The sequence below is a fragment of the Oenanthe melanoleuca genome, chromosome 4 (genome assembly GCF_029582105.1).
Source record: "Oenanthe melanoleuca isolate GR-GAL-2019-014 chromosome 4, OMel1.0, whole genome shotgun sequence".
Lineage (NCBI taxonomy): Eukaryota > Metazoa > Chordata > Aves > Passeriformes > Muscicapidae > Oenanthe > Oenanthe melanoleuca.
In genome coordinates, this window is record NC_079337.1 from 18,606,077 (window position 1) to 18,632,135 (window position 26,059).

The following is a 26,059-nucleotide window of genomic DNA, read 5'->3' on the forward strand; positions in this document are numbered from 1 at the left end:
TCTGTGATGGTTTGTTTTGGTCTGGGGTTTGTTTAGTGTTTTTTTCCCAGAGTGGATATTACAAGCACTTTTCAGAAGGATAATAGGAATATGAATCAAAGCATAAATTGAGAAGTAAGAAAACCAACTGTAAGAGTAAAATAATCCTTAAAATGAAAGATACATAAATTATTTTATTTTAATTTAAACCTACAATCTACAGGTTGACCTCAGAAAGATGCATGGGTTTAGACACCTATAAAATTGTTAGCTTCTTTATAATATTAACTTTTCTCAATGATTAAGGAAATGAATAATTTTAAAAGGCCATTTCTACCAGACAGAATGTGTTTTTGTTTTGTGTGCTCAGTAAAAGCCTGTGGTCAAACTCACTGAAGTATTAATGCTCTCTTCATTTACTTTTATTGAATTTTTAACTGTTTTCTTTTCTTTAGCATGGGACTGATTTCCATACTTTAACAGCCTCCATCTCTTAAAATCTTAGGACAGAAGATAAAAAGTGTTCCCTGAAGCCTGACTCATTTCAGATGTAGTTATGATGGCAAGCCAAGTCAATATAAAACTAATTATTCAGTGGAGTAACCCAACACTTTTAGTTTAAAAGTATCATCTTTTGAAATCAATCTGAAAAAGTGGAAAACCAATCAAGTGCTTCAACTATTTATTTTTGAAAGAAATGCATTTTTATGAGACAAACAAATGAAGCCATGTCAGCTTTATCACCCGTCCTTAGGAGAAGACTCAAAGACAATTTTCAACTGCCTCCCCCAAATGCTGTAGAAGTTTCCTTTCTAATCCTTGGTAAATGTCTCTCTCAAGTTTCACCCAATGGTTGATGGGTTTTTCTTGTTTAGCACTTTTTTTGGAGGGGGGAAGGTTTGGGTTTTGATTTTTTTGTTTGTTTGGTTTTTTTGGGGTTTTTTTTTGTTTTTTGTTTTTTTTTTTTTGTTTTTTTTTTTGTTTTTGTTGTTTTTTGGTTTTTTTTGGTGGGGGGAGGGAGGTGTTTGTTTGTTTGCTTTTTCTTAAAAGGAATGTCAGTGACAGGAATCCCAGAAAGAGGTGATTGTCCAGAGGAAAAAAATAAGTATTGCCATGTGTGGTTTGGATTTTTCTCTCTCTCAAGAGTAGAAATGGGTAGAGATTAACATTAGATTACAAAAATATTGCCTTTGGTGAAGAGAGATTTTTATGAGCTTTGTTTTCAGGTAAGAAATGAGCTTTATAAATCAACAACTGATTTCCCTACTGAAAAGCTCAAAGGCTACGAGTGGAAGCACAGAAAGAACTTTCTGTGGCACCAGTGGGAAGAAATGGTGCAAAAAGCCTGATAAGATGGTGATGGTTGATGAACTAGGAGCCAGAAGGAAGAAAAGTAAAAATAAACAAACAAACCTACCTGAGTATCTCCATGAACAAGTCCTGTGGTGTTTAACGTGGTACAACATACTAAATAGTGCAACTCCACACTTTTACCTTTCTAAACTTCAGATCAGTTAAGGTGGTCTTCAGTTTATCACTTAACATGCTTTGCTATTTAATAGTCTTTACCTTCCATGTTTGGTTTACATACCAGTTCTTTGGGAGACATCTGTACTCTTGGAGACTGCTCTGAATGCTCACACCAGTCCAATGACATCACTTGAGTTAAATGTCATGTTCAGAAATGGTCTCTGACTCCTGATGTTTGATTGGTGGTTGTTTTTTGTTGGGTTGTCCTGTTCTCAGAGAGGGGAGGGAGCAGGGTTGAATTGGAGTGGCTTCCTGCCCCACATGTGTGTACTGGAAGCCTGGTTTTTATCATATCTTAGTGGCCTGCAAATTGCCATGCCCCTGGGGAAGAAAATTAGGTTAAGGCATATGCACCTGTAAAACAGCAGTGGTGACTCCAAGAGGCTTGTCTGTGAAAAGACAGCAAATGTAGAGGTATTGGATGAAAGCATTTTATCAGTCTTCTGGTTGGCAGAATGCAGTTCAGATTGCAAAATCTCATAAATTTGACATATTGTAGGCAGATACTGTTTGGGAAAGGTTAACTGAAAGTTGGTATCCCAGCACAACTCTTGGGAAACTTTCTAAATCGCTTTCTAAATTATTCCAGTATCAGCCATTCCCAGAGCTATGGGCTATGCAGTGCCATCTGTTGGCTTTTGTGAAAAAAAAAACCAAATGGAAAGTGTGGTTTGCTCTGTGGTGGTCCAGCAGAACGATTCACAGTCAGTACTCAGCTCCTGGTGGAGCAGAAAGTTAGCAGGAAGGCAAAGTCCAGTTTGAGACACTTCCCTTCAACATTTTGAGTAAATTTGCTAAATGGAGAATGTTTCTTCCTGTATTTCCTTTGTGTATACTTTGATCTGTATATTGCAGTTTTTGCCCACACTTGTGCACTCATATCTATTATAAAGAAGTGATCTAGATAATTTTTAATGTAATTTTCCATTAAATTACTTGGGGTTTTTTTTGTCAAAAACCTTTTTTTCTTTCTTGCTTGCTACTGCACATGGAACAAGCTTGCATGCTGGCACTACAGCTGCTTCACTTGCTGTAGATTGTCTTGCATTTAGGCCATTTGAAGGTTTGAGCTTGAACAATAGAAATAGTTATGATAAATTGTCAAGCTCTTCCAAAGATTCAGAAGTTCTGGAGTTATTGCCAATGACAGATGATTTGTCCTTTCTCAACACTTGTCATCTTGGCAGCTTTTTTTGCTCTCTGCTAAATCTCCCTCAGTGTGCAGTTGAATTCTTTAGAAAAAGAAAATTAGTTTCTGTTTCATCCAGGTTCATGCTCATCAGTTCAATGGCATCCATGTTCCACTAAGTGGAACACCTTTCTCATGAAGCAGAAGTTTGATTTATTTTAATAGGGTGTTAGGAGAGCTGCTGGAGTTTGACATGATCATATTTCTGAAGTTACAAAGATGTTAGGAATGATCTTTTGTATCTATTGCTGTGGATTTCTGTGACTGTACATGAATAGCACTGCATACTTGTCAGGCTCTATCCTTTGCTGCAGGATTTATGCAACTAATGACAATGTTTTCATATACTCAGGTGTGAACTCTCTGTGTCTGAGAAAAGGCTGAGTGAGTAGAGAGTGATTTTTCAGCTTTTCCACGATTTCATAAGGTTTTTTTCAGACCTGACCTGCTAACTTGCTGCTTTGTATCTTAGTAATGGAGAATTATGCAATGTGGCATTATAAATAATTGAATACCAACAGTCTATAAATGAAAAAATACTGAATTCAGAAAAGTAGTTTTTGAAGGAGTTGGTTAATAGGCTGTCCTCTGCTTGATCTCTGACACTGATTTAGTTGTCTGAGACAGGAAGGGGTCAGTGACTATGGGCATTAAACTTAAACACAGCTCCCCAGTTCACCCTGGAGTTCTGCTTGCAAATGTTCCTGCACAGTGGAGGTGCTCAATAACAAAGAGAAATGGCACCTAAAAAGCACAAAATGCCTTTTTGGGTGGGAGATTCTTTCAAATATTTTCCCTTTCAGTAAATAAATACAGTCTAAACTGCAGAACAGTCAATACAGAATTCATAAATTCTGCCTCCTTTAGCTACTGGTAGTCCCATTCATCACAGAAAACAACTTATATAAGAAAGTAATGTATATTTAGAAGCTCAAAGGCAGCTGTCTGGGGTTAGACCAAAGACTAGTCCAGTGTCTTACCTCCAAAGGTGGCTTGAATGCCTCAAGGAGCAGTAAGAACAGGGTAGGAATATGTGATATTTTCTCATAATGCTCTCCCAGCTAGCAGCTCTGCTTTGCTTCAGAGAGGTTTTTTGTGTTGACCTATAGATTTGTACGTTTATTAACCAGCAGCATGTACAATTTCCTCTAGAGGATGTGTGAATGAGGATTTGTCAAATAGGTGCATGGTTTTCTTTGTTTGGGAAAGTGTCAGCTTTCCTCCATTTAATATCTGTGTAGAATTTTGGTGTTTAGCCTTCATTATGAATGCACACTCCAGTTTTTCTCAGTTTTAGCTTAGAGGTGATCTTCATAACCAAAAGGTTCACCTGCCTTCTGTGTTATATGGAAATTTCCAATCTGTCCCTTACCTTTTGGGAGGGAACAGTGCTGCTTCCTGTCACAGAGCCAGCAGAACCAGTGATGAATCTGAAACTTGCATTGTATTCAAATGCTTGAGGTCTTGAAGCCCCAGCCTCCTACCCGCCCCAATCAAGTTGTTTTATTGCTTCTAAAATGCAGGATTCCAGATTTCTTTTTCATTACTGCCCTTATATCCTTGCAAGCATTTTTCTCTACATTCATTTTTCCCTGGCACAGAGCACAAGTTCATGCCAGCTCGCTTGATATGCATGCAGATATGAATTTCAACCAGAAAAAGATCATCACTCAGATAAAAAATACTTGTTTTACAATTCTCAGCATATTTGGCATAGAAACCTGCTGCACGACTGCCTCTAATATTTCTGCTGTTTGTGCTTTTCAGGTTATGGTGAATTTTAAGCAGACCCAGCCATGCTCTTTTTTTTTACTTCACTCTTATTTGTTATCATCCCTTCAAAGTGAAAATGCAATGGCTTTTTGAAGTAAAGAGAATGGCAAGAGAAGTAGATAGACAAGGGCATTCTGGAACATCATGTCATGGCTGTAAAGGCCTGCTGTGTGCAAGTAATGACTGCTGTTCTGATGAATAATTGGATCTAGGTTGTATTACTGCTGACTTTAGACAATCTGGGGTTTTTTTAAACTGATTTATTATAGTCTTCTACTTGTAAACTAGTACTCAATAGCTGCTGATGGAAATCATCTTCTGATGGTAAGGTTATGCATACAATTACACTTAGCAATTGAAGAAAATTTTAGGAATGAGCAATTTTTTCCCTCAAGCATCAAAACTGAAGGTGTACATAGCATTGCATTTATTTCTTTTTTGTAAAACAGTGGATGTGGCAATGCATTTATCTACGCTGAAAAACATAAGGAGCACAATAACTGGAAAATATGGGAAGGTTATTAATGGTAATGATAATATTATAGTGTCCTGCAATTCCTACAGACATAGAATGTGCACTGCCAACTAAGGTCAATTAAATGGACAATAAAGGCCATGCTGGCAGAAGAGATGTTAAGAAGGGAGAGACTGAGATGCAGCATTTTGATGCTGCTGTAATGAACAATTCTTTTGTGAGAGATAAGGCTGAATGACCAAAAGATGAAAATATAGCCTTGAAATCCCAGCCTAATGCCCAAGTCCCAGTTCAGACGTAAATCTACCTTTAAAATCTAGCAACTTTCTCAGGGCATCATCAACCATCTTTTTAAGCAACTATCAATACCAGAACAAGCTTTGGGTCTATGGGCTAAGGAAAATGCCAAAAGCAGCTCCTAGCAGACAGAAAAGTGAATTATTAAATCAGGGGCTACTTGCAGACCATCTAAACTGAGAATAGTTAGTTTGAGTGTCTCTGAGTCCACTAAGAGTTCATCTCAATTTGACATATGGTTTTTGAAAACGTTTTTAGTATTAAGTAGATTCATGAATGCATAAACTTTAATGGATAAAACATGATCTTTCTGCTGAGGAGTTTCAACTGCAACTAAAAAATGGGTTCATTTCATCTTGTTACTTGCAAATTGTGAATAAATCTCTCACAGATACTCTGAACTGTTTGAAATAATGCAAGTGACTTTTGAGTCCAATCAGCCTCTTCCAGTGACTTAAGTGGTCTGTGAGCTTGACATAATAAAACCAGGGACAGTTAGGACCATATTCAATTGAAAATATGTTCTTTGATTGAAATCTGAGAATCTGTGCAAAGTAGGCACTCCAAACCAAATATTTATTCAGAAACTAAATGAACTGAAACAAAAATGGGAGATAAAATAATACATTAAAATCTGATCAGCTGAAGAAGTTATCGAGGCCACTTAACATTAACATTTGCATGTTAATAAAAATTGAACAGAAAATGTGAATTTTTGTTTTATGGATTCCTTAAATCTCAACTTTTGGTTGAGTGCCATTTGGAAGCAGAGAAAGAACTTAGGAGCCCTTTGTGAAACACGGTTATTGTAATTTTCCTACCACCACTGGGAGACTTGACTCGAGGGTGTCACTGACAGATTGCCTTGGAGCCACAGGAACCTTATGAGACCTCATCTTGAGCAGGGCAGACGTTCCCAGAAGGACATCCCAGAGCCAAGCTAGGAAGGACAAGGTTGCTAGGAACCTGACAAGAAATCAGAAAATATGCTGACTGTGCTGCCTTTTTTTCTTTTCTTTTTTTTTATATTTAATTAGGATTGCTTTCAGCAGAACTGTGTGAAGATTGACTAGCAGAATTGTTCCTGCTTTAGTCAGGCTTTGATTTGTTCTGTTTAATGGAAAATTTAAATGACAGCTTATGTTGTAAATGGGATAAACTTTCCATGCTTTGGAAGTTTACGTAAGGAGCAAATGCTCCATTGAGAGCTTTGTTACTACTCTGTCCTCTTTTGACCTTTTTGGCTCCTGGGTGTGTTTGTATTCCAACTGCTTTGTTATGAGCAATCTGATCAGAACAGCCATGCTCCAGCTCCAGCATCCTGGCTCAGTCTGTGGTGCTGTCTCCTATCACAGTTACCCAGTTTCTATCCTATTCTTTTATACGTGCCCTGGGAACGCCTACAGTGGAGAACGCAAGAAAATGTCAAAGCAACAAAATGCCACGTTGTTTTTAAGTATTGAACTCCACATTAATTAAGGACCCTGATTCCTGCTAATGCTATTGAAGTTTTCCAGAACCACATTAGCAGCTATGGCTTTCAGTCCCCATCATTTCTGGTTGGTGCTGTGAGAGTTTCAAATAAGGAATCAGTCATACCCTGCTGCTCTTGTTTTCCCCTCACCCGAGTCTCTCCAGATCAGAATTTCCAACCTTGCCTTATCATTCTGCTAAACAAGCAGTGATGCCAATTCTAATAGCCTTTGAATTAATGATGAGGGTTATCAGTGTGAGGTTTTTTGATGCTCTTAAGATTTGTGGCCAGTTAAATTGTTCTCCTTTGGACATGGCACAGTATAAATTGCCACCATCCTTGGCAAGTGCTGTTTCTGTTGGTTGTCATTAAAAGCCAATGGTCCAAGTAATAAGAGCCCAGTACTAGGCAACTAATTGAATATTTAAACACTGTCATTTCCAAGATTTGTTTCTGTTTTACTTTGGTATTTTTCTGTTTGTTTTTTTTAGGGGGATATTAAATACAGTTTTAAGTATCCAGTAGTTTTAAGCTGTGAATCAAGATGAGCATTGTAACTGTGTAACTAAAATGGAATTAATTTGTGTTTAAAATTATTTGCATGTTAATCCTAATTCAATTTAATGTAGAAAAAAAAATTAAAGGTGTCTAGCTTTTTCCAGATTTTGTTGCTGGCCTCCCTTTTTTCAATGATTCCTTTCCTACCTAATGAAAGCAGAACCAAGTGTATTTTTATTCTCTTCATTTGCACTGTGAAGTAGATTCAAAAGTGACTTACCACAAAAGTGTGGTGGACTGAAGGAAGGAAAGGTTTAAGTGAAAGATGAGTTAGGAAGCACACATTGAATCCAGCAATGAGGGTGGGTTATGGAAGAAATTTTATGCAAAGGAGAGGAAAAGATGTATGAGAGGAGGATGAGAGGCCTTCTGTGCATGGAACCTGAGACAGGCTACAATTCATCATCATTCCTTTGACAGCCCTCTTTCTCAGGAGAACCCTTTCCTTCCTGCTCTTTGCACTTCCATGAACTCTAGCATTTGTGATGTGGGTTTTTTTCTTTGGGTTTGTTTTGTTTTTCTTTAATCCAGGCTTTCAGGGTAGGTATGCAGTGGAAAGAAGAGGGAAATACAGAAATCTGACAAAAGTTACTTGATATTCATTTTCTGCCTTCCTCTCTGTTGCTTCCTCTCAACACACAGTGCTAAGGCAAAAATGTTTTCACTTTTATCCTCAGTCAGCTGAAACATATTCTTTCCTGTGATGCCAGCAATGAATTTTCCAAGTTTAATTGGCAAGTCAAACAATAACACAAATGCTTCTGCAGCATGGTGCTAAAGGTTCTCTATCCTCAGTTCAATAGCAAAAGTTTTAGAGAGCATGTGCTTTGGTTTTGTCATTTGCAGAGAGCATCTATTTATTTTTTTGTTTCTGGCTTTCACAAGCAAGCTGACTGATAGCTGGTTTGTTCTCTGTTTCAGGTCGTGGAGACTAATTTGGTTGCTTTTGACTGTCACTGGATCATTATAAATGAGGTAACTGTCAAGTGAACATTGTTGTGAACCATGGATCCTGTTTTGAGGCTTTCTGACAATATTCATGCTGATTCTCACTTTGCCAACAGGAAGCAGTAGCTATGACAAAGTTCAAGCTCACTGAGGGAGTAGATGTTGCTTAATAAAAGTAGAATGACAGGTTCTTGGACTTTGCTGTTTTTTCTTGCCTGTTTTAAATGGAAGTCCCTCTATGAATAAATGGAAAATAAAGTTAAAAAGCCCATTTTGTTTCTAAATGTCTTGAGAGCTCACCATTGAGTGTTTTCACAGGATTTTTAAGGCCATTTTTTATTATGTAATCTTTTGTAGAGTGTTTGTATTTTATTTCTATTTTAATGATTTTAAATAACAACAACGACAATAATAATAATAACAACAATATCATATTTCCCTTTCCTTTATGAATACTCCAAATGTTCTGTCATGATTGATATCTAAACCTGTTGATATTAGTGAGAGACTCTTTGGTAGATTTCTGTATTAGGTCATATATAAATGTTCATAAAGGGAAAAAAGAAAGTAAATTGAGATTCTGCTTTTACACTGTGAAATTAGTTCTCCCATGAAAGCTTGCCAGCTAAAATATGACAAGCCAATGTGTGAAGTAGTTTTGTATATGAAGTATTGAACACTGCAGTTCAAGTTAGACAGCATTCAGGTTTTTGAAAAATAATTTAGGTCCAAAATAGCTGGATTCCCTGAGTAGATGACTATCTTCTAACATGCTAATCATGCAACTTCTGTATATTCTCAGGATAAAAACTGCATGTAAATTCCATATTGTACTATCTGGATTTATTGTACACTTTTGTTTTCATACTTAATTATTGGATATCCATTAGTATGCTGTGCTAAACCAGTGGATTTTTAGCCAGTTTTCTTTGGAGAAAAGTATGTCTCTGGAATTGCTGTGTAAACAAACCAGGTCCAGCACAACCATTAGTTTGGGCCCTGCCTTGCTCCTGACCAGTACTGTGTGTATTTTCCAGCACTGAATGGGGCTTTGCTGGGAGAGAACCCAGCTTTAATCTACAGGTAATCATGTGAACAACATACATATTTTCTTTTTCATGTCTGATTAAACCAGAATTCCCTTCAGAGTTAACACTGGGTATTTTAAGGAGAGCATTAACAGAATCCAAAACCATCCTCTTTAATCAGTAGATCATACAGCAGTTTCTTAGCTCAGATTTTGGCTTGCTGTTCAAGCTAAAGACACTGCCATTGATTTTTGGTTTTAAATGTTGCATATTTTCCTAAAGATCTAAAGAAGGTGCTTGCTTTTAACTGCTTCAGCTCCTTCACCCTCAAAAAAACAAAACAAGGCTGAGGATCCATTCCTAGCATATATGCTTTCTCTTTGCAATTTTATTCAGAAATTAGTGTCTCCATGGGGGAAAAAAAATCTGCTTTTTAAGCATTGTTATTTGCACATTGCAGGAGATGAAATGGCACAGCAATCAAAGTGGTTACCGTTCAGCTGCCTTTTCTGCTCCAAAACTCTTTCTCTGGGCTGCAGTCCCAGAAGCAGGAAAAGCTGGATGATCTGCACTGAGAAATGTACATCTTAGTTTCCTAGTCTTGTATATGAAAAGGGTGAAAGCTGTGATTAAGTTCATTCCAACAAACTGCTGCAAACCATCGTCATTAAAGTCTCTGCATCTCATTCAGTAATTCCTCTTTTCTCTGAGAGAAAATATGTTTAATGCTATCTCAGCTTAATCTGCTTCTGGACCTAAATCCATATTGCCACTTAGGTAGCTTTCCATCTCTGTTTGCTTAAAAATGCAAATAATTTCAATACTATGTAAAATAATTTCAGCATTATGTAGAATAATTTCAATATTATGTGGATGCAGAAATCATATCAGCAATAAATAAGATTGGTAGGTAATACTACAGCCAGGGTTCTGTTTTGCCCAATTTTTCCCTGTCACTATGTCCAAATTACAGCAGAAATCTACATGTTTCCTGAGTGTTTGATGTTGGGTAATTGCTTATTGCAAGGCTTTGCCAGCTCAGTAACAAGATTGCAATGGCTCTATTTGGCAGTGCAGGACTTGGAAATGCAGAGATTTGTGGGCCCCTTTCTTGTGATTCATGAAACAGCTATCTTTATGTCCCAGTCTGTTTGAGGTGGTCATCCCTTACCTGTTGATGGCCACAGTACCTCCATGTGACTTGGAGATGAGCTCTGCCCATTTTGTTGCTTCTGTGAATCTTTTGTGACAGCTCAGACATCTGTGCTTGAGTGCCTGTATTGGCTAAATGACACTGTCAAATAAGTGACTGTAACACTGCTTCTCTGGCCTCTTAATTTGAAATTCTAAAATTATCTGTGACAGTGGAAATGCATTGTTCTGCAAATTCTGCATCTGATTCAAACAATTCCTTGCCATGAGATACCAAAATAAGTTGGAATTGTCTTTCCTTTTCCATCACTGTGCCAAGGGAATCCAACCTTCTTACCAAGTATAATAATACAGAAGTAAATACCACCTTCAGTTTTGTGATCAGTAATCTGCTTAGGCTCTGTGAGGTAAACATCTGCTATTTTAATTGCTCACTCTAAATTCTGTAATGCCTGCAAAGAGTTTCTTAATTTTTATTGTCCCATTACTTGCTACTTTATGCAATAGAGCAAATTTTCTTGAAGACTGTGTATCATAATGTAAGTGTGGGAGGAGAGGCTTTGCTCCCATAAAATGAAAGAATTCATAATTTGCGAAAACATAATGCATCTTTTTAGACCACAGCAAATATGCAAATCTCTTCTGATCAGTAAAATCAGCTGAGGAAATACTCTTCTGATAAATGTTCCTGTTTCTTCAGGGCCTTAAAGCAGATGTTACAATTCTTTATTTAAAATTTGCAGGAGTCATGGAGTCGAATGTAGTCATGATCAAATATGCCTTAACAAAATGGGAGAATGGATTTCTGACACTCTTTCTCCCTCTATTTTTACTGGCTTCATTTCCACTGCATGATAGCAAATACAGCTTCAAAGTTCCAGGATAGAAAATTATATTTCTTTCATTACTCTTAATTCACAACTGTACAGTAAACTTAGATTTTATTTAGTGGAACTGAAGAGAGGGTATTTGTATCATTTTCATCAGTTTCCCTTGCTCTTTTTAAATTAGGAAATATCTTTTTTGGTTTATTTTTTTGGGGTTTTTTTGGGGGTTTTTTTCAGTTTAAATCATGTCTCTCTCAAGCATTTTCCTTTGTTAAAACCTTCAGGGTTATCTTACTATTATCTTGCTATACCCAAGGCTCCCACCAATTCTTTATTGCTATTGTTTACTCAAGGACAGCCCCAAACACTTTCCACTGCCTAAAGCTGTAATACAGGAGATGAAAATATTAATGCTACTTTACAAAGGATTGTTTGGATTTCATCTGCTGTAATGTGGTCAATTAAGACCAGATCTATTAGAATTAGAATGGAATGAGTGCACAGAAAAACTGATAGATTTGTGTAAGAAGAGACTGGAAAGGTTGGCTTGGTTGGCCTATGAAAGCAGAGACTGAAAGAGGATGTGCTCCCTGTTTATAAACACTTAGAGGGTGTGAATAAATGCATCATTGTCAAGAGACAGAGGACAAGGTTGACACAAGAACAAATGAGTTCAATTTGTGCATGAGTAAACTGAGGTCAAAAGTTGTTAAAAGGTTTCTAATTACCAGAGGCACCAGAGTCTGGAAAAACTCCTTCTTGATGAAAGAATGAAACAAAACTCAAGACTCTTTTAAAGACCAATTTAGGGGAAAAGGTCCAACAGGTTTGCCCAGGATAGCACAAGAGAGGATTGAGGGACTTACCAGGTTGTTTTCAAAGGTCATATTCTTTCTGATGAAGACATTTTTTCCTAGGAGAGGGCTTGTCCTTGGCAGGTATTCATCTTGTTCATGGGGTTTCAAGCCCAATGACTCCACCATGAATAAGGGTAGAACATAACCATATTTTGAGCTTGAGCAGCTAGATCTGGATCCATAATCAGAGCTCAGTTCCAAAGCTCACCTAATTCAACATTTTTATATGGATAGTGATTGATAATAACATTAGAGCTTCATTTGAACCCTTACATTTTCCACTGGGTTGGTGGGTCTGTATGAAATGATACCCTCTTTGGAAGAGGTGCAACCAAGTTGCCAGTTCCTGCAATTAGTGAGAACTAACACACAGAATGGATCTGCTTTTTCCAAGATATTGGATTTATTTTTTCTTTCTTAATTTCTCCTTGTTCTATCAGGTTTGCTTCACCTTTTTCTGCAAAGCCTAAAAATCCTAAAGGAGAAACAAAGGAACAAGTAATGATGCAGTTCAAAATCTTCTTTTGCTTCTCTTGGAACTTCATCCTTTATCCAGCCATGCCTTTCCCTCAAATTCTCTTTGGAAAGTGCTGAGAAATTCGGGAAGGGCACAGCACAATGTGCTCTGGATGGGCAGTGGCAGCCCAGAGGCCTTAAGCCACCCTTTCCTCCTCTGCTGAGTTTTGGAGAAGGAGGAAACACTCTCCTCTCTGAGTGTTAGGATTTTCTGTGATGAAGTCCTGGCATGCACTGCATGTGTTATAGATACTGGAACCATCTTCTTGGCCCAAAGTTAAGGTGCTTCCATAAGAAAAGGTATTGTTGCCTTTATTTGGTGCTTAATACAGGAGCATGTAAATAAGTGCTTCCCCTCCATGACTCCCATTGCTGGTACAATTGACCTGTGGTGAATAGTAAGTCACTGCCTGGGCTGCTTATCTTAAAATAATGGAACAAATGTTAGATGTCCAGTATGTAGTCTTGATCCCCACTGGAGTTCTTGCCTTATATGTCAAGATGATCCTCTTCAGTTCTTGTTTCCTAATTCATCCTTAGAGTCCTTAATTTAAAACCACATTGGTTTTTTCCTTATTTATTTTCCTGCTTGGATGAAATGTTCATGTAATTTTTTCCTTGTTTCATTTGTGACAGGAAAGTCTCCCCTTAATTCCAAGTTCAGACAGCAAAAGAAAGGCTTGAAACTGTATATTGAATTTCTTGATGTAAAAACGAAGAAAAAAAGAAAACCACACCAAAAACAAAACGAAAGAAAACCGAAAAACCTCATATAACCTAGCCTAAATTTATTCAGGTGCCAGCTCAGTTCAACTTGGCCAACTTTCTAATTTTTTTGACATTCGAGGCTTGTATAACAGATCATCTGCCACCCTCATATCATTGCACTGTATCCTCCTTTGAAGTGCAAATGAAAATTGTTTCCTCTCACACAATAGTTGCTTTATATAGTTTTCTTAAGTCAGATCCAAAATTTAAGAATGAGAGATGATATTGGAGAGTAATTATATAAAAGGCTTGTCACTCAGTCAATGCCAAGTATTAAAAAAATGACAAAGAAATACATAACAAATGACTAATGTTGAATTTGGGGTTGCAAGGCATTCCTTTGTTGTCAATCTAAAATCTGGATTTATGGAATAATCAGCATTTAAAATAATAGCTTTCATTAATCTATAAATGTATGTACCTCCTTGGGCACCACACAAAAATGGCTTTGGTGTTTGAATTCTGTTATTATTTCACAGGTGGTGTATAAAGACATGAGGTAGTAACCTAAAGGTTAAAATGAGAACATTCTATTGAAAATGCACCAAATAGTGCTGAATACAGAAAACACAGATACACTTTTATGGCAGGAAAGATAAATGCTTGAGAATTTGAAAGTCAAAATCTCTTTTAAAGTAGTAGTTGGCAATATAATGTGGCCATGCAGGCATCTGTTTTTACATTATTAGAGTGAGTCTAATAATCTTGGTGTTACAGTTTGGACATGCTGTGTAATGAAACCAGGTGAACTCTCTTTAATCTTCTGAGGAAGCATATAATTTAAAATCAAGATAAGAAATTTCTTGCACTCTCCTTTATGATTATATTGAAAGTATTATAATATATATATCTATATTTTTTGCTAAAACAGCATTATATATGGGGTTTTTTTTACCTCACAGCTAGTGAAATGATACAGGCTAAATGAAAAGACAGCATCTTAAGCTGAGATAAGCCATTAACTGTGGTACATTAAGAATTATTTGACCAGAAATGCACAGTATTACACTGAACACAGCTGATGCTATTTCTCTTTGCAGAAAAAAAATCTTTATTTCATAAAGAACATTAATACCAGATGAATTCAGAAACTGTGATAATCAGTGAAGGCAAATAAAATACTTTTACTGTAGTCAAGAGAGCAGAAGTTATAATTTATATCTCACATATATTTCTTTCAAAATTTAAGGAAAATAAACAAATACCAGTATGTCCAAAGTAGTTCTTTCAAAATAATGAAAGGATATTATACTGGAACAGCAAAAAAAGCCAAAATAACTGGGGTGGTTGTCGAAACATTTAAAAAGCTGCTTTTTTAAAAAGCTTGGGTTCATTTCCACAACAAAAATTCCATAATTTGAGATCAAGTCTGTCCTGGTGTCTCCTAAATTCTTCAGTGTGGTCACAGATCAGGCAGAAAAAGATGATGGCATTTCATTACAGGTATTAACAATGCAGATGTGCCGTATCCTTTGAAAAATGACAAAGCTATAAATACACAAATGAGAATCAAAAATATTCAATAAACTGTGGTTGTATGCAAGGGAATATTAAATGCAGGCTGCCAATATGAGCCTCTTGATCCACCTCCCTTCCTGAGGGCATATCTGCAATTTTAGATGTCTGGAAAGTTTGAGTCATCCACCACTTTAATTAAGACAGTTCAGCATGGACAGACAGTTCCACATGATGAGAAAGAGATCCTGGTTAAAAAGACTGCACAAATTTAGGTTATTTCTACTATTTTACAGGAAAATACAGACACAGAATTATCTTGAAAGCTACCAGCTATTTGGTTCACTAGGAAAAAAAAAGCATGTTTAAGTAAAGTTCAAGTTCTTATGTGAAGGTAGGAGTCAGTTGCTGTTGATTGGGATCACTCAACTTCCCTGAGGGATTCATCATTTAACAGTGTAAAACACCATGTTCCCAACATAAAGAAATTTGTGCTATGTAAAAACTGTTTTTCTGGTTTCCCTAAACTGTCATAATGTTAATATTTCAAGCTTGATATTGGTGTTTTTACTTAGTTATTTTTTCTTTAAAGTATTTGTATAGCTGAGTTTTCAGCTGTAAGCCTTAATAGATACCCTATGGAATAAAAATTTGTTTTAAATTAGGTCTTGCTATAAACAAGCACATTTACACCTAGAATGTTCTTATGCATTTTCTTTGCCCTTTTGGTAAATGATTGCTAATTTACACATAGTTTATAGGTTCTTGATATTCTGTTTCTAGGAAATGAACACTTAAGGCCTGAAACATTGAGTCTGCCTTCATGGTTCCTAACTAATGCTACACTCAGAAATACATCATGCTATGGCTTCCTACTGATTTGCACATTATCTGTCAAAGATGCTGTGAAGCACTTTTAAATAAAAGATCAGAAGAGGTAAAAGGAGAGGCAGAGAAAATCCAAAATGAAACAGCTATGAAAACACAAATATTTGGTGAGATTTGAGCACAGTACACTTTGAACTTTTGCAGTTAGGGGTGGTACTTTAATACCACCAGTTATTTTAATGAGCATGCACAGATTGGTTTTGAGGCTGCGGTGAAGTTTGACAACAGCTGTGTGTCAATCGGAGTCCTCTCAGTTTATTTTTTTGTTTATAATTTGGTGGTCACATTTCTGAATTTTGACCCTCATGCATATCCCCTCCCCTGCCTTCTCTTTCAGGAAATCAGCGACGTGGATGTGCAGGAGCTGGTGAGAAGGTCAATTGGAAGGTTAACCATTATCCGACAGACATTTCCAGTCCCCCAAAACATCAGCCAGCGCTGTTTCCGTGGCAACCACAGAATATCTTCATCACTGTGTGATCCCAAGGACCCCTTCTCCCAAAGCATGGAGGTATTCCAGTCTATCCCCACCTGGGAATTGTCTTTCAAGATAACTTCTAAGTTTTCCTGGCCCAGAGGCTTTCTGTAATTTAAAGTTATTTTTCAAGTAAATAATGTCCATGTAAAATGGGGTTGAATGTCTCATGGCATGACAAGGAAATACCTGGAGTTGGTATTGGGGAAGGGGTGAATGTGTCTGATGGAGAGCAACAGCTTGCCTGCTCCACAGCAATAGAGATAAACATGTAAAGAAAGCCACCTGGTCTCCAGGTAGTAGGACAGTCATTTTGTTGCCCTGCTAAATTTTAATTTTTGTCATTTCCTTAGTCAATGTCTTCTGAGCTGCTGTGCTTCTCTGATCCTCAGATATATTGTCAATAAAAAAGTCTTCCTGGGAGCACCCAAATCATCTCTTTCAAATGCCTTGGTGTATACTTCTAAACAAATGTCCAAGTTCCAAGGAGGCCTTATTTTCAGGGCTGTTAATCACAAACTACAATTAAAATATAATAGGTTCATACCACATGGATTCAGCAACAGGATCCCTGTCCTCCTGACTTCCTATAGCTTTTCCAATAACAAGTCCTCTGTCTCTCTCATTACGTTTTATCATGACAAAGCTTAGAAAAATCAGGAGTGGGAAATTGGCTTGATATTTTGATTTTACTTTTGTTTGTTTTTGTTTTCCTGTGAGCATTTCTGCAGTTGTAGAAAGATGGCTGCATATTGTTATTTTTAGCAGTGGAGGGAGGAGATTATCTGACCCAGCAGCTAAAAGCAGCCACCTGATGATTCTGAAAGAGAAGAGCGAGAGAAAACAATGGGAGGAAAAGTGGGAGGTTTTGAAGAGTGGCTGTTTAAAATGAAAATATGTAAGGGACAAAGTGTGGATAGTCTTGTCCTGTTTCAGATCGGTTGTAAGAGCCTTTGTGTCACTAATTTTAGTTCACAAAGCAGCCAGCCAGCAATTATTGATGACATAAAAATCTGGCTGTAGCAGAGTGCACAGTGATCCTATCAGAGTTCTCAAAGCAAGCAGGGATGTGTGATGCCCATCAATGCACAGGATACACCCAAAGACTGTTTAAGAAGTGCAGAAATCCTTTAGGCTGTGCCTTTCTGTCATGGCAGCATGGTCCCAGGGGAGCTTTGGTACTCTAGGACAGTGAGCTCAAGCTGAGAGTGTGATCACATGCAGGAGCCAGAGAGTGCAAAGAGCAGTTCTCATGAATAAAGTTACTGACTGCAGCCAGAAAACGAGTCATGTGTCAATGGGATATTTTACATTTCAATTTGTCTTTCTCTTCAACTTCATTTTCATTTTCACTTCAGCAGTTGGCTGAATCCAGCAAAGATAAGTTCTAGAATTCAAAAATTTTATTCTCTATAAATTGGCAAATTCCATTTAATTTGTTAGATTGGATCTTATATTTTAAGCTGTGCATCATGATCTACCTGTATCTTGGGGAGGTACAATGTTCCTACTGGAAGCTTTCCTAGTATTTTGGTTCAAAGGAATGATGGAAGCTGGACTGGTTTAATTGTTCTGTGCAACTGATTTATTTTTTTCATGCTTTCTCTGAGATGGCTGTCCTTCATTATTTTAGCTGAGTGAGGAAACATTATAAACTGAAAGGAAGGAAAACTCTGACACAATTTCCCCTGTGCCTTCGTATGATGCACAGTCCTTTGAATAGCTGTGGGGTTTGTTTGCTGCTTCTTTGTTCTACCCAACAATATTATAAATTAGTTTCTAATCCAGTGGGGAATTGGAACAGTTTATAAATTGAAATTACTAAAGCTTTTTTTTTTTTTAATGACATCGAACTGTGACTAATCAGAAACATTCTCTGGAAATTATAAGTGTGAATTTCTTGATTTATTTTTTTCTGAATGACTCCCCCTAAAGTCTGTGTGAATAATTAATTTTTTTCAGCATCTTTATTAAAACATTGAAAAATATTCTGGTGAAGATGTGACACTGTGTCTTTTCAACTGGCCCAATTGAAACAAATTTTATAAATTTGTATCGTTCCAAAGGCAGAAAGTTAAAAACTGGATTCACAGAAGGATTTAGTACTGTAACCTTTTTGTCTAAAAACTATTTAATATTATAGGTACACATAAAATAAATACTGATAATCCAGATTAATCATTCATCCTTAATCTGATGCTAAGTACCTTTCTTCCACAGTCTGGCTAAAATAATCACATCTGAATTTTGAATTGCATTAATAGAGGGTTATGCAGTTCAAGACTTCCTGGTAATGCAAGTGTCCAGCCCTTAGCCTAAGACTTAGAATAAATAAGGGATTAGTAATGGACACCAGACAATGCATTAAATGTCCCAGTAAATTTACATGGGAAATTAATAAAGGTGTAAAGTGGCTTTAAATTACAACCCCCTTCTGTTCATCAGGACAGATATTAACGAAGCATATTTCTGGTAGTGACAGGGAAGGGTGATTTTGAGGAACAGGAATTAATTGTAGGGTCTTTATCATTGCATTATCAGTGATTGATTGCAGTAAATGTTAAGCTCAACTATTAGGGAAGGACTAACAATGCTTAATAAATGCTGAACTCTGTCCTCCTGAGCCCTGTTAATACTTGATGAAGGCCCAGCTATATTACTCTTAAATTAGTGAGTGCATCCTTCCTCATGAACTGTGGCAATTGTCTTCTATTCCCATGGTAGTAGGTTACAGAAGTTACCTTGAAAGCAATGTCATTTTGCTGGGAAATGATGACTTGGCATCCACAGCCCTTCATGTACCAATTTAGTCTCATTAGTGACCTTATTCCCTCTGCTCTCCAGAAGTGGTATGGGTTTTTTTTAACCCCCTTTGGAAAAGACTTGTAAAAAAAAAAGCCTGCCTCACAACACGGTGATAATCCTCCCCTCCATGCCCCAACAAATGTCCCTCTAGTGCTGACTTCATTGGGGAAACACAGTTTTAGCTGAATTTTTTTGAATTCTTTGTAGGTTTACAATATGCAGGCAAATAATCCCAGTTGTTTTAAAAATGCTTGATTAACCTGGGCCCAGATCCTCAATCCATGCTTTTAATCCTGTCATGCACAGTGATGCCTGGCCTGTGCATCTGAAGAAAGTCAATTTTTTTCCTGGGTGAATACCAAAATAGAAATGTTCACAGCCACTGGAGGAGCTCAAGAAAGAATAAAGAAGCACTTCCTTAGGAAGAAAGACACAGTGAAGGATCATTTAAAGAAGAAGGGCACTAAGGAGCAGAGGTGCATCTGTGCTGCTGACAGAGCAGTTGGTGGATGACACAAGCAAAGACAGCATAAAGATGGGATTTACAAAAGGAAATAAAAAGATAAAAAGATGTTATATAGAAAGGACTAATTAGGCAAGGAAGGTGGGGTGTAAACTTGCCAAACAGTATCTCAGATCTTCAGCATTATTGTGCTTCCTTACCATATACTCCCTCCTAATAACTGTAGGGCTTTACCAGTCCTTGGAGATATTCAAAAAGCAGAATAGGGTCACTAAATTCCCATACTTTCCTTTTGTAAGCTTCTTTCTTCTTTTTAAACTTTAAGCACACCACCTATATCTTTATAAAAAACCCTTACAGAGAGCAGCCAACATATTCCACAAATCTAAGGAAATGTCTTTTGGCTTGTCTGTGACTGATGGAGAAATAATCCCAGCAACCTTGCCTCAAATTGCCACTGACTAATTTGTTGTCAGGCACTAGGAATGCTCATACAAAGCCTTTATCATGCAGCTGAGGATACTGTGCTTCCCTCAATAACTTTAGATGACCAATAGGTTATCTAAAAATAATATTCCCAAAAGTTCTCTTTGTTTCTGAACATAATTTTTCTTCGTGAGAACCTCTGTTCAGGACAGCTGAGGTTTCTTTTTACAATACTGTCAGTAACTTAAATGTTCCTGCTCTTTGAGGGCAGAAAAGGCTGATGTAGAACTATGTTGTGAATTACTTGTTTCAGAAGTGTTCATGAGTTCTGAGCTTCTGTTTTTTACATTTAATTGTATCTTTGACATCTGACTTTGCACTATGTGCATTTGAAAGCGTGCTCATAAAACTAGAATATGGTTTAGGGGAAGTGGCACACAAGTGATTTCTCTTCTTGAATTCCAGTGTTCTGCCTTTGATCCCAGACTAGAACTTCCTCCCACTGTATGCAGCTGTGCTCACAGTGAAACTCGCACATTTACTCATAAGAGTTTTGTCCTACAAGGAATTAACAGCCAGTGTCAAACACTCTGACACTAAGCACTATGAATCGCAGATTCAACATGCAATTGCACACTGACAAAAATTTAATTGAGTCTTATTTCATGCCAGAAAGTGCCAATCAGAATTGACTGCACAGATCAGGAACAAAACACCACAATCAAATCTATTCTAATTTTTCAGAGTTTCTGCTTTTCCAAAGAACAAAACAGCCTTGAAGATAATTTGATGGAGTCCAAGTAACTGGTTACTAAAAAATTGAGTCTCACAAGCAACTGGTTAAAAATAAAAGGAAGTCTGTTTATGGTCATAAGTAGAGCTGTAAATCTGGCGAGTGGAGCTGTGCCAGTGTTTGGGCTGCCTGTCTTCTTGTGTGTGCAGTTTGTTGCTGCAAATCACTTTTAGCATTACAGCCCCCAGCTGCAGATTTTACCAAAGCCCAAAGGTGTGACATTTTTCCTCTCACAGATTCTTCTTAATACCAAATAAAGTATTTAATTACCAGAGGATTATGGTTGAGGCAAAACAAATAATAAATTCTGTCTGCTGGTGGTAGACTACAAATAGTAATGCAAATGCTTTCCTTTTGATGTCTTTACAGATTTCAAACCTGTATATATATGACACTGTCCTCCTGCTGGCAAATGCCTTTCACAAGAAGCTGGAGGACAGGAAGTGGCACAGCATGGCCAGCCTCACCTGCATCAGGAAGAACTCTAAACCCTGGCAAGGAGGGCGATCAATGCTGGAAACCATCAAGAAGGTACTTTCCCCCCTGTATTTCCTCATCTTTGATTTCTAAAATACATTAGGCAGTATTTCTCCCTGAGGTGCAGATTACTCTTATCAATATAGTTTTTTTATATTCACACTTCCTGAATGGAAGCAGTTCTTTATTTGATTTGGGTTGTTCGTTGGTTGGTTGGGTTTTCTCCATGTCATAATGATCAAATTGAAATAAAACCAAATAGTATTGAATCAGTTTCCAAGGAAGAAAATGTGTCAAAGTTGAACAAGTGTCAAGGTTGAAGAAGTTTCACAGGTTAGGAAGTAAAGAAAATAAATTTACTATTTTGTTTATAAAAGAAAGGAGAAAAAGTTGCAGAATTACACTTGGGTAATGTTATGCAAAATTTCCCATTGCACTGCCTGTGACATTAATAAATTGAAATCATAGAAATGGGAGTAAGGAACCCCCTAAATTATCTATACTATATACTATCTATACTATATTCTGCCACCTCAAAACTGTCCCAGTAACAGTCTCAATAGAGCTTTATCCAATGTTGCTGCTTCCCTGTGATTTTTATTTCCTACTTTAATCATGCTCATGCCCAAGATGCTTTTTCTGTTCTTCAGTGTTTAATTTCTCTTAGTTATTTCCTTTCTTCACCATCTGTACAGACTCCACATACTTACATACAAATATTGCAGCCTTCTGGGTCAGTATTTAGTCAATATGAACAGGTTCAGGGTTTCCCCTTCCCTGTCTCGTTTTCTTTATGTTATTGATGTCTTTCATAAAACTGCCTGCACATTTTTCTGCATACACTTCCTGGTAATGTATACTTACATTTAAAGTGCTGGCATTGTAAACACAGAAAAAAAATTAATGGTAAAGAAAAAAAAATTAAATGGTATTTTATTTATGACTTTTACTACAGGACATAAAAACAATTTAAAATATAATATTGTCTTGAGAAGTTGCCATTCTGCATTAGGCATTTAGCTTTACCAGAAATTATGATGATGCAGGCAAACTGTAAGACTCCTTTGAGCACTGCTTATATTTTACCCAGTCCCAGGTTAATCTGTGTTACCTCTAAAATGATAGTTCAAGGGTTTCTTTGGTGTCTGTTTCCACTTTCCTTTCTAACAGTTTGAAGTCAGGAGACTGCAAGAATAATCCTGGACTCATTTCTTATTTCAAGGGCAGGATAGGTCTTTAAGGGACTCCAAACTGTATTGCTCTTAACCTATCAGAGCAATTTCATATTCACATTTGGCAGTCCCATGTATTTTGACCTACGTTTCAGGCAAGGCTAGTTCTCTCCTCACCTTGGATTTTGTAAATACTGTGCACACTTTCCCATTTAAATGGCCAGGAGAATTATGACAGCATTCAAGAAGGCAGAAGCCAGTGGAAATTCCAGACTTGTTGTTAGCTTGCTAAGAAATGAATCAAATGCCAGAGAAATTCCTGATCTGTGCAGCTAACCATGCTTCCATCCTGTCACTTTTGGGTTTCTCTGCTATTTCAATTAGATGGCTTTGATAAGAAACTATTTTGTTGGTGTAAATTGAATAATCCAAATACTCCTTACACTCCTTTGTGCTGACAGAGATGAATTTCTAGAAGTAACATGCTAAAATTGAAAGTCAAAATTTAATCCAAATGAAATACAGAAATTTTACTGTGTGTGGATGTCAGTAGCATTTCAATCCATAGGCAGAGGGAAGCTAAGTTTCAGCTGAGAGCTGGAATTGCACAAGAAGAGGAATTCTGCTTTAGTTTTGTGGCCTACTTTCCCTTTTCCTTCATTAGAGCGTTTATGTATAAGAACCATGGGATCATAGCTGTGTATTTTTGAAATTACAAATTTGGAATTGATGAATGCCTGATGAGGCATCAGGAAAACAATAAAATGTAAAAGTAATGAAGGGAGAAAAGACCCCACCTAATCTCTCTTCCTGAGAATGCTTCTCTTTCCCATCTTGCCTTATTCTTTAAACATCTTTTCTCTCGTGTTGTCCTGGAGAATCCTGTAAAATCAACTGAAACACTTTTTTTTAATTCCTCAAAAGCAAAAAGGGAGTTTCTTTCCCTTAATTTTGAAAGAGGAGGAAATTACCACATGGTATCTAAATAGTTTCTGAAATAAAAGTTCTGCATTTTCATTTTGAAATCACCACTGTTTCCAGTGGTGGTGTATAATGGTATATCATAGTAAGATATTGATATAATTTGGGGTGAAAAAACATCCTGAAATTTCTTCAGTACTCTTGGTAAAAGAATTTACATTCTCTGCAACATCTTAATTCTCCCATCATGATGACCTGTATTGCAGAGCTGAAATCATCACCTGGTCTCAGGTTGTCCCTCCTCTCAATGTAGCTTCACTAGGAGTCAAATTACACTCAAGAGTGGTTTTGAAGGGGAAAAGATCCAGGAACAGGAATATCTGGCAGTGTTTTAGCTGCAGAGGGAAATCTTTCTTTGATTTCTGGAGGGGGAAATAAGAAAAGAGGTGGGAAATCTTTATTAAGCTACTCACTGAAGAAGGTAAGAGAAAGGGTGCTGATGTTTAACCTACAGCAGCAATTGTAAAAATTTGTTACCCCAGTGATGAATAAACTGGTTTCTTTATAGTTAATTAGCTAGTGAAGCTGAGTAGGCAATGAGAGGAAATTAGTGTTTCCAAATTTCTTAAAATGGTAAAAAAGCTGTCTAAATCATTCCTTATTGTCATTTGTTACTTTTCACTGTTGAGCATTTGACTCATGCCTTGCTATTTCTACAAACAGCCACAAAAGCATTTTTTTCTTTGTGAATTCAGCTGATTGGACAAAGCCTAAAGAAAACATTTTAAGCCCACCACAATTATTTAAATCTAATATCTGTTTCTGCCCTTTCTGGAACTGAATAAACAGTTAAATTCATCAGGAAATACAATCCTTCTAATGAATTTGGCCAGCTCCAGCAATTAGTTTAAATTCACTTTCGTAATAGGAACTATCCCTAAACACATGCTCACTTGTTTATTTCTCAGTAAAGCTATTTCAGAGTTGGAGGAATAACTATCACTGGAAAATAATTCTGCTTTGGGAAAAATTAATCTTCCTGAGTAGCCTGGGAATAGATGTAAGTAGGATTACAGGGAGGATCAACTCAGCAAGATGGCATCAAGTTTGTGCCCATCCCTTCTCTCACATGTCTCAGGGCTCTTCCCAGCCACATTTGTTTAGCTCACTAACAGCAAATTTTTAGTGCTGGCAGCCACACAGAGCCTGTCCCTTTTGGGAAAATGAGCCATACCTCTTGCTGTTTCATGAATTATAGGTGGAATTGTCAACCTGTTCTGCTCTCAGAAATGTCAGTGACACTTAGTGGTGACACTAAAAAAAGACACAAATTGTGTGTCAGGTTCTATATTGGATTACCTATGCTGGTCAAAAACTCAGCAATGTTCTCAAGATCAAACTTTTTCCAGAATAAAATTTGAAATGTTTATTTACTAGTAGTTCATAGTGGTTTTTTCCTGCCTATAGCCACCTTTTTTTTTTATCCTTAATTGCAAAATAGCTGGTACATGAAGAAAAAAAATAAGAGGAAGTTTGAACAGGAGCTGAGAGCAAGTACAGTATTTTACAGCTGCTGATTGGCAAGCTGGCATTCCCAAGTGAGGTCCTGACTGCTGTGTAAACAGTGCTTTCTTCAGGGACTTACAGTATAGTAGTGCCTAAGAACATATCAACTGCAGTTTATCTTGCCAGTCTAAATGGGCTTTAAAGTAGGCTTTAATTATATTGCCAAGCTTTCTAACAGCTCTGCAAAGCCCAGAGCAGTGATCAGAATCATAAGTAAAACATTTTTGGCCCAGCAACTGACATTTCACTCTTCAGTTTTATGTGTGTCAGGAAATTGCATGGTTGCAGCTGAACCTTAGAAGAATTTGAGAAGGTAGATAACAAATATATCTTCATTTTCCCCCAAGAAGCACTGTTTCTGTAAGTTATATGGAATGAAAAATTTCTTTTGCTCTTGCCCATTATCATGATAAACACTGAAATCACTTGGAAAAAATCTCATGAGGAAGTTACTGCATCAGTAGCTGTCATACAGATGGTCATTCCCTCTGTGATCTCCTTGCACTGTGCACTAGCAGAGGGATAAGACATATGCCATAAATCAAATGATTCAGACAGATCCATACTGTGAAAGGCTACTACAAAAACTGGAGCAGCATCCTGAAAATCTTCTAGGCCACATCCTGCTGCACTCTGTGAGCCCTGAGCAGCAGCCAGAGCTGTGAAATCCTTGTGGAAAGGCAGTGTAGACAATGAGGAGTGGTGGAGAGCAATAACAGGACTGCATGGCCTGCAGGTCCAACAAGACAGGGAGGAGAAGCCAAGACTGCCAAGAAATTTCCCACAAATTTAGTATTGTTGGTATTACATGGGCACTTCTTTGCTGATTAGTTTTTTTGTCTCTGCCCTTCCCAAGCTGGCAGCATTGCCATTCTAACTAGAATTCTTGTTACACTATTTTCACATGTACACAGCCCAGGAGAGGAAGCTCTGATTAAAACACTCCTTAATGAGAAATTTTCAAAGAATAATAGATTGCCAAAATAGATAAATGAGAAATAATGTTGTTGTGGTAAAGATTGGATTGCAAATAAAGCTGTCGGACTTAGAGTTTGTATCTTGCCCTGACAATTGTATTTAAAAATCAAGTTAAACAAATTTGTACAAAGTTTCTGGATAGAGATCAAATTCTAAAACATATTAGGTAATTCTGTTAACCTGTGCTGTATTTAAGGAGACATATATTTCCAAAGAATTCTGTGGTTTTTTTAAGAAATTGATTGATGGATTACTTCAAGTATAATGGA

At 37.1% G+C, this 26,059-nt stretch overlaps 1 protein-coding gene across 1 annotated transcript in view; it reads left to right on the top strand.

Moving 5' to 3' along the window:
- GRID2 (glutamate ionotropic receptor delta type subunit 2) overlaps positions 1-26,059 on the top strand; it is a 662,777-nt gene that overhangs the window by 444,428 nt on the left and 192,290 nt on the right. Inside the window, exons 5-7 of the mRNA XM_056490497.1 lie at positions 8,197-8,250; positions 16,052-16,225; positions 21,046-21,207. Coding sequence (XP_056346472.1) covers positions 8,197-8,250; positions 16,052-16,225; positions 21,046-21,207 — 390 coding nt within the window. The remainder of the gene's footprint in view (positions 1-8,196; positions 8,251-16,051; positions 16,226-21,045; positions 21,208-26,059) is intronic.